Raw genomic sequence first — 9,882 nt, 5'->3', positions numbered from 1 at the left:
CTCTGCTGAAACCGAGGTCATGGAATATTTGAAATCTGCAGGGTCTGACCTGGGCGTTCTTAGACAGTATCCCAGGATTAAGGCCATTTCACTAAGGTACAACACAGCCACACCATCAAGCGCACCAGTGGAAAGGCTTTTCAGGCTGGGCAATCTTGTGCTCACCCCCAGGAGAAACCGACTGTCAAGCAAACGTTTTGAGAGACTTACATTAATGAGATACACCCACTTTTTCAAAAAGGAGGCAGCACAGTCAGCTGAGCACTGAGCAGTAGAAATAAGTTTTTGTTGAAAAACATATGACTGCATACAGTATGCATGAAATATGTTGCTCATTGCTTTGAAATATGAACTATTTACAGCTTGATTAATTATAATAGTAATTATATTATTTGTTGTTCAGATATTTTTCAAAGGAATTCTGACCGTTAACTAAAGGTTACAGTGAATTAGAAATGAGTTCATTTTGTTGAAACACATGACTACATATAATATTGTACTCGTTGTTTTGAAAGCAAGTTTCATGTTTACAGCTTGATACATGTCATTTAACTTCTCTACTGAAATGTTAAATAAAGCTAAAATGCTTTAAAAGGATAAACTATTCCATGTTTGACTCATATTTTAATTATTAAGAGTTTCTAATTATTAAGAGTTTTCTATCTATCCGGTCGAGGTTTATAGGGATTTTAAGAAGTAATTTGTTTAATTACTTGTTGAGTAATTCAATTACTTTTCAGACAGAGTAATTAGAAAAGTATTTTAAATACAATATTGATGATGCAATTAGTACTTAGTAATTAATTACTTTTTTAAGTAACTTACCCAACACTGCTCATTTGTACCACTGCCATTTTTACGTTCCCCTTCATCCTCTGTTCCTTGTGAAAGGATCTTTTCCCATAGAGAGATTTTGTCCAAGAAGAGTGAATCGTCTAAACCCCAACACACTTTAAATAATTCTGTTTCTCAATAAAAAAATATATTTTTATTTTCCTTCCTTCCGGACTATTCTGTTGCAGTTTACTTTAATCTGTTATCTATAATCTCTTAAATTAATAAATGCACTTTATTACACTCCCTCTAACATAAGCACTGCACTCAACAGTGTCACTGTTGTTGTTCATACTGTCCCTATCCAAACAATTTATGAATAATTAATGAACTGTGTGTGTTACTCTGGACAAGTAAATTCAGACAGAGAAAGATACATATTTTATATTATACACAGTAATGGACAAATGTCTGATCATGTCTTTTTATTATTGCAAATGAAAGGTTACAAACATCAACAGTGAGTACAAAATAAATAAATAAATATTTTTTATTTATAAAAATATTTTTATAAAATATACATTTAAATATAAATATATTTACATTACAAATAAATATTTTTATTTATAAAAGCATTTTTATAAAATATATTTTTTTTATAAAAAAAAAATATTTTTTTATAAAATTAGAGAGGGAGGGAGAGAGGGAGGGCGCGACACTGGTTCAGAATGAATTAATTTGTCTGCTATTTCTTTGCACAGTAGCTAGGTGTCACTAGTGAGCAATGCTGAATGAAGCTTTGAGTAATGAACCTTTAGCTGAAGCAATGGCCTGCGAGGTCTCAGTGGTTCAGGAAGCCTCATTTTGCCATCACTAGTCAAAATCCATACAAGACAGTCCGATAAACAAGAAACAACCAGGAGTGGAATAGAGAAGTGCAAATAGACATTAAACAAGGAATCCACAACAATCACAGAAACAGACAGGGTATAAATAGACAGGTACAAACAATGTGAGTGGAAACGGCTGTGTGCAATGATCAGTGATGAGTTCAGACAAAGGATTATGGGAAATGCAGTTCATGAGTGAATGACACCGTGGGGGAAGAGGACCTCTAGTGGTTACCCGGGGATACACAAAACCAGACAATGTGACAAGGTCATTCCTGAGAACATTTAGCATCCTGACTAACTTTTTGCTTCATGTTTGATACTTCCAGTCAGGATAACAAACCAAATAAACACACAACACCACAGCCGACAGACAGGAGGAGCCAATGTGAGTCTGAAAACAGCTTCATTACTATATGCTATTTTATCAACAGTGCTTCATTTATCAACAGTGCTTCTTATTTCGTAAACTCTTGTTGTCATGTCTTTCCCTTTTTACTTAGGCCTCCTTTACACTGCAGGTCTTGATGCCCAATTCTGATTTGTTGCCTATATCCGATTTTTTTTGACTGTCTGTTTACACGTTCTTTAAATTGTGACCCATATCTGATTCATGTGTTTACACTTGCCATAGGCTAGGCTACTATCTGAAACATACCGCGCATGCTTAAAGGGTTAAATTCTCTTGCACAAATGGACGAACACAAAATATGTTTCATGCTCTGCGATATGCAAAGTTGCCAAACACCACTTTTGAATAAGAAACAATGTCTATAAAACTCCACGAATCACAAGCGTATCGGTGAGAACACTCGTTAAAACAACATACACACACCTGAACTTGACTGCACATCACATATTTGACATTATTGATACTGCTTTCTTTCGTAATGCAACGGACCGATCTACGGCACATAAATTAAGTGCTGTTCACTGTTATACAATAAAGAGCCTGCACAGCGACAAGAAATAGAAATTAACACAAAAAAACTGCCTAGAGCCTGTACTTACACAACACTGACAGTGGAGTTGCTGTCACAGTGTCTGGTTTATGCTCTTTGGGTCACCACTAGATGTCCTCCTTCCTCACGGTGTCCAGCACACTCTTGAACTACATTCCCCATGATCCTTGTCTTTTCATTGCACTCAGCTGTCTCTTATCACTGATCATTGCACTCAGCCTGTTTCCCATTGTCATTTCCCTGTGTATAAATACCCGGCCTGTTTAGTGTTTGTTACGGAGTCCTTGTTGTATTTATCACGCCACTTCTGTGTTCTGTTTCCTGCCTGTTCCTGTTTGTGTCTTGTTTTGGATTGCCTATTCGGATTTTGACCCTTGCCTGGACTTGACCACTGTTTTTGGATTTTCCCTTATTAAATTGATTATACTGCAAATTGGATCTTCCCTGCTTCCCGTGTGTGGATCGTGACAGTTGCGCTCAGGAGTAGAGCAGCTGTGGACAATTTTCTTTTTCTTTTTTGAGCGGCTGCGGACAAATTCTTTCTATGCACACACAATCTGCGCGTATGTTTTAAAAATATAATTGAACATGTAAATATAATTTAAATAGCCCACTTAAAGTGTTTATTACAAATAAATGACTAATTGCTTAAAATGAATAAATTTAAATGAACAAAAAATTTCGTTAAATTTACAATCATGTGAAAACACTTCCCGTGCCCCTCTCCACATTCCTCTCCTACGATGACACAACGTTTTGTCGGGCCATCCGTCCCTTTGCAGAAGTGCGTCGGGGTTTCTCTCGTCATTAAATCGCGGAGACGTTGCCTAATGCCTCAGAAAATCCGATCTGCCTGTTTACATGACAGTCGCATTGGCACATATCCGATTTATTTCCACATATGAATGAGGCCTGAAACCGATCTGGAAATATCCGAATGCATGCGTTTTTTTCCTGTTTACACTGTCAAAGAACACATCCGATCTGTGTCACATGTGAGCAAAAAATCGGAATTGGGTCACATTTCACTGGCAGTGTAAACGGGGCCTTAGACAGAGGACACTAAAGAAGAGTCAGAAATACCAATCCAGGAACAAAATAATGTGCGTCCTAACTAACACTAACCACATGACTCCACCCATTACTTATGTATTAAAATAATAATCATTTTGTTAGTCATACATAACACTCCTCCCCCCAAAACAGATATTCACTTTTTTTTCTTCTTTTTTTTTATACGAACAAATGTCAACACAAAATACACATTTCTTTCTTGTTTTTTTTTAAACTGCCTATTGAAAAATGTAGTAAACATAAAACTGCCCAAGTCTTTTTGGTGGGTCTTTCCCTAGTGGGATAACAGCGTTCTGTGTTTGACATGGACTCTGAAATGGAAATGCTGGAGCCTGATTTCGTTTTTCTAGGTTTTGCATCTGAGGGATGTTTTTAGTCTCTTGTGGTGCAGAACATTTGCCAGAACATTTTGTCCTGGATCAGTCAGCTTTTAGGCTTCATGTCTCTCCTGTGAACTTCTGTTGCTTCTCTTTAACAGCAGAAGGTCTCAGTAGGTCAAATCCCAACCCTTCAACATCAGAGAAACCACTGTTGTCCCATGGCTGGTGTTTCGGTATGACAACAGGAAATCGTTCAGGTGGACCGAACCAACAATGAGCTCCCAGTCGAATGCCGGCAGTGTCCTTATATTAGTGTCAGAAGTGGGACAACCAATGATGATCATACACAACATCACTGGACAACCTATCAGAAATCAGACAGAATGAGAAGGAACAGAGAGAGAAAGAGAACACAGAGATGCAAGAAACTCAAGCCGTAACATTGGCGTTTCCCCATAGGTGGCGAGAGCAAAATGATTATACGATAATCACGGAGCTCGTCACTGTCCTACAGTGGCAGTCACTTCTATACATATCACAAACTGTTCTCCACCGAATGCTCTGTCAGCGATCCCAGTGGAACCAGTGCCCTTACTGGGGCGCCTGGACACCCATCTACACAGTAGCGTTGTCCTCGGCTGTCGCAACATCTCCTGCACAGTGTGCAACAATATCGTGTCCAAAGATCATTCCAGAAATCCCGTCAGGTCCAGATTTCAGCCAGTCAAAATCCACAAGCTACGTCCCATGCCCCGCCATCACTTCCGGTAGTTCAGAGTAGCTCATTTATTTTTCAGGCCAACAGGTTTGTAAAATTTAAATTATGTAAAATTTTACAAGGCAGCTTCATGTCTTTAATTACTGAGGCGGTGATTACACCCGCTCCATATGTCCTGCCTTGAAAGATGACAAAAATAAAGATTTTGAAAAGCATCTTTCTACTCCTGTCAGTATTCCTTATCTTGCTGTGGAATTATCTAATCACTCTGACAACCACTTTACTAACTATTTGCTATCTGGTCTCAAATACGTTTTTAACCCCGGACTAGAGTGCCCACTCCTCAAGCATTATTTGCAATAACCTACAAACCACACTCGCCTGCTACAGTAGACTTGTAAATACATGTTGCTCACATATTATTGTTGCAGAGTTTGTAATGTAGTAATGTCCATTCAAATATTACAAGAACACACAAACTCATGAAATGGAGTTTATAATGCAGATTCAGGAGGAATATGTTCATTTAATCAAGCCACTCAGCATCAGAGGATATATATCTCAATCCTGTGACAGTTTTCCAGCATCAGAACTTCGGGTTTCGGGTCAAGTCTTAAGCTCGAGCGCTCCACCAAGGACAGCAAGCCAAATATGTGTATTAAATACTTCATTCAATGATTACATGAACATGTGAACATGTTTAAATGATGTAAATACCTGCAGGATCCATCAATAGCTGCAGACATCCATGTTTCATTCATACTGCTGTTTGTGTCAACTATTAAAGTTGTTCAAATCAAGACACTAAGTCACCTTTGTTTATACAGCGGTTTATACAGTACAGCTTGTTTCAAAGCAGTTTTGCACAAAACTGATGTCATCCTCCAGCTCAGTTCAGTTCTCATCCGATAGTGCCAGTGCAGGAAAATCAATAATATTGCTGAACATAAAGTGTCCCCAGATAAGCAAGCCAAAGGAACACAAACCCCATCAGGTGACAGAAATGGAGAAATAACCTTGGGAGAATCCAGGCGGAACAGTTCTCGAACGGACACAGTGTGATTATGATTCAGGCTGCATCACATGTCAGATTGTGGATTGATATCATTATTAAGTTCATTTCATTCAGCTCCTTCTGCTTGAAGATTGGGATACGTCAGGCTGACATATGGTGGGAGGAGTTGAAGCAGGTCATAGTTTTGATATTCTAGTTTTGGTGCTAAATAGGAGAAGGATCTACCGCCAGCAGTCGATTTTGATATTCTAGGTATTATCAACTGGCTGGAATTTTGAGATCGCAATAGACGTGAAGGACTATAATGCGTTAAGAGCTCGCTCAAGTACTGCGGAGCTAAACCATTTAGTGCTTTGTAAGTAATCAGCAATATTTAAAAATGTATGCGATGTTTAATAGGGAGCCAATGCAGTGTTGACAGAACCGGGCTAATATGGTCATACTTCCTGGTTCTGGTAAGAACTCGAGCTGCTGCGTTTTGGACCGGCTGTAGTTTGTTTATTAAGCGTGCAGGGCAACCACCCAGTAAAGCATTACAATAATCTAGCCTTGAGGTCATGAACGCATTAACTAATAGTTCTAATAATTGTTCAGACGCACTACACTGAGAGGCGTTCCCCATATTGTCGTCAGCGACGCAGTGTCTCGTTCTCAGGGAACAAGGGGTTACAGTCGTAACCCGAGACGTTTTGTAATTGTTATGTTTCGTCAGGCCGTGAAAAAATAAGAGCTGAGTATATATTAAACATTAAGCATCTTTTTCGGCAATAACTATGTGTACTGTGCTGGATTAACCGTGATTGGTCATAGCACTTGCATATTGCTGCCCTATCGTTGGTTTGATTGCTTTCCTCATTTGTAAGTTGCTTTGGATAAAATAGTCTGCTAAATGATCAGTGTTGCTTTCAATCAGAATTGCAACTTCAGTTTCTAATATAAAGCAGATTATCAGTGTGTTCATATGTTTACTCAAGTCTGACCTCGACAAACTGAACTGAAGAAATGAGCCAAAGAAAAAGTTGACCTCAAAGAAGGTGACCTCAAAGACCCCAAAAGAGGGTTCAGCAGTTGGAGCAAAACTTTAAAACTTTGCATCAGTAAACTCTTCTGAACTCAAGAAACCCCAAATGAACTTAGTTTTGGCCTGGTTTTGTTCAAAATTACGTCACACCAGTTCGTTCTTCGATTTCACCTTAAGTATATCAGGGTATTGCATTAATCAGATCATCTTGGCTTAAATTCAGAGTGGGAATGTTTATATATTAAAAACTATTTGCAGGTAAATAAGGTTTTTTGTCCTGCATCTCAATAATCAGTGTGATTCAGATTATAACACTAAACATTCTCAGCCCAGAGTGTTTTTACAGAACAGACCTGTGCAATCTGTACAATCTCTAACATTTTATTGAACGAAACTTTTGAGGAAATATACAGTATATTACATGTATATACAATAAAACAATAGTTTCAGAATAAATACAGCAGCACATTAAATATTCAGGGAGTCCATAAAGACGTTGTGTCTAATGTGAGGTAGACATCTGTTTTAAATACATAGTGAAATGAAATACAACAATTAAAATTTAGCTTACATAACATAAACAGTCTTACAGGCTAAAACGGTTTACAGACTACATGTTTACAGTGTCCAAACAACATAATCCTGGATACTTGCTGTGCAAACATGGTTATAATGAATTAAACCACAGTGAACAAAGACTGAGGCAGAATTACAGACTTGTCATATGACCAACTTATAATACTAGTTAATATAAAACTAGGTAATAAATATTAAGACCATGTAAGAGCTATACATAAGAATAAATAGGTGTTGATATGGTATGGAAGGAAACATAAGTTAAGGGTATGGTCCTCTAGTGAAGGCTTCAGTGCATGAGCTCCTGATGACACTGGGAATCAGCCGATAAACCATCAGTGCCGGAGATTCTCTTCCCACTCCAGGCAGACACACACCAGCAGTGTGGAGGCTGGCCGACGAGAGACGTGTCACACTGACAGAGAGAGAAAATGAGGATTTTAGGGCTAGTGTGCCTCTGTAGGGTCAGATGTCATTAGGATAGAGAAGAAAAGAAACCTGTTTGGCCTTGTAGAATCCGTGCTTGTCACAGTTGGGGAGGTAAAAGCTTGTGAACTTCTCTCCTAACGTCTGCTGTGATTGTGCGATGACGTCCAGAGAGGCGTGAAGCTCGGTGTGACACGGACCCTAGACCAGCGAAAGAAGCATCACAGAAACATTCAACAGTAAACGGGGTGGCTCATCCAAACATACAAGCTTGGGAATGACAAACCAAATCAGGCCTAAATGTAAGATTTAAACTGAATGTGAAATTTCCACTTATTTGGATTACAAAGTTTTAACATAAACTAATACAATTAATTTGATGCATATTTGTCCATCATAAATGAAACGGCTAAGATTTCTGGTAACCAGGTTTATATATTTATCATCAATAAATCAAATTTTTTTCAATCTCATACATTTTAAATGACTAAATATGGCTTGGTCCACAGCTAGCCATATTTAAACCATGTTCATACCTTTTAACTGAATACTTTTGTTTAGTCAATGAAGAGAATGATCTGATTCAAAGCCAGTTGAATAAATGCATTTTGAAAATATGATTACTTAATTTTAAAAAAAGATGCAAATTCTTACCCATTACATTTTTTTATGACTAACAAATATGCATCACATTTTATTAGTTGGTTTATGTTAAAACGGTGTAATCCAAGTGGATGGAAATTTTATATGCAATCAAATAAATAAATATTTTGGTCGAAATCTACAAAGCAATGTGTTTAAAATGTGTAGAAACTCAATGGCTTCAGCCAGTAAAATGGCTTGTAAATGTAACGGTTGGCGCTCGGTTCAGTACCTGTTGGATCAGTTTCTTTCGGATGGCGTTGACTTTGGCCTTGATGCTCTCCTGTGCCTCGGCCGCGTCCTGCGGGTCGAGTGGCCTGTTGAGTCCCAGCAGGTACTGCAGCGAGCCCTGGTCAGACGTGATGTCCGTGTCCTCTAGAAAGGCAATTTAGACACAAACATGACTTTCTCTCCAGTGAAAACTGACCTGGCCTCTGGAAAGCAGACGTTCACTGAAACGTACCTTCCGTCGGCTCGTAGTCAGTGCAGACGGCTTGGCCGCGGGTCAAAGCGTGGAGCGGTCGCGGGTCACCGGGCCTCGGGACGCAACGCAAGCCGGTGCCGCAGTGAGCCGTGTAGACGCCACAGGAGTCTCCCCTCTTTAGCGCGCAGGACGAGCAGCACCCACAGCCCGGCTCTCGCAGGACCTCGGGACAGTCCGGGGACACGGCGGGACAGGCGGCGAGCTGCTCCGGTGAGCATGGAGCGCAGCGGATGGGTTCAGGCCCGACCACGGGGGAAAGATCACCAACGCTCACCAACATTACAAACACACACAGACCTCTCATAGCAGAACAACAAGCTGTGTGCCGCACTGAAACTAATATCTGCTGCTGTGCGTGTCAGATCTGGTTCTCTGGGGATGTGCGGCGTGTTTTTATGCTGTGACATGATGACCTCAGAGCGGTTAATCATTGACACACTCGTCATCTGTATTAATGCTGCTGTTTTTTTCAGTGCATGGGTTTACTCCGGTTGCGTAGATGTCAATATTTACTCCAGAACGAAGTGTGCTGAACCCATTCCTCCGCAACATGGATTGACACAATTTGTTTCCCGCTCCACCAATTACAGGCTCGTTATGCTGCTGTTTACTATGCATTACTCATATAACAGATTCAATCCACTACTTACACAATAACACTTATGTGAGCATATCTCAAAGATGTGTTTTTGACTGACACACTTTGAGTTAGGTCACAAAAACAAGGTCATGAGGCCGTTGCATAACAGGACGGGTTACTGTGAGCTCTTCAGCAATCATAACATGTTTGTCATGAGGTGCCGCACAGTAATTAACAGATCCTAGTGTAGTATTAGTCCAACTTGGACACATCACAAGATCTCTTGCAGGAGCTCAACCAATAGATCAAACTAGTTTGAAGACAACAGACAACATGGCTTGAACATTTTAGTTTATTCCAGTATATTCCAGTAAGCCTTAAATGACGAGCACATGAGTTC

The 9,882-nt window shown here is 39.5% G+C and overlaps 1 protein-coding gene across 2 annotated transcripts; it reads right to left on the bottom strand.

The window, feature by feature from the left end:
* Positions 1-7,138: 7,138 nt before the first annotated feature.
* On the bottom strand, positions 7,139-9,268 carry igfbp1b (insulin-like growth factor binding protein 1b). Of its 2 annotated transcripts, XR_014030727.1 has the most exons (5): positions 8,882-9,268; positions 8,651-8,793; positions 7,849-7,977; positions 7,434-7,765; positions 7,142-7,384 (listed from the first exon to the last, which is right to left on the bottom strand). XR_014030727.1 is itself a non-coding variant. In XM_081373882.1 (4 exons), exons 1-4 carry the CDS (start codon positions 9,204-9,206, stop codon positions 7,640-7,642), a joined length of 723 nt encoding a protein of 240 aa, XP_081230008.1. In that variant the 5' UTR covers positions 9,207-9,268; the 3' UTR covers positions 7,139-7,639. The 2 variants fall into 2 exon arrangements, 1 of the variants encoding a protein (XP_081230008.1); XM_081373882.1 differs by having other exon boundaries at positions 7,139-7,765.
* Positions 9,269-9,882: the final 614 nt, after the last annotated feature.

Source organism: Scardinius erythrophthalmus (assembly GCF_964197995.2).
Source record: "Scardinius erythrophthalmus genome assembly, chromosome: 9".
NCBI classification, from domain to species: domain Eukaryota; kingdom Metazoa; phylum Chordata; class Actinopteri; order Cypriniformes; family Leuciscidae; genus Scardinius; species Scardinius erythrophthalmus.
The sequence above is the reverse complement of the archived record's forward strand: the minus strand, read 5'-3'. Positions and strand labels throughout refer to the sequence as shown.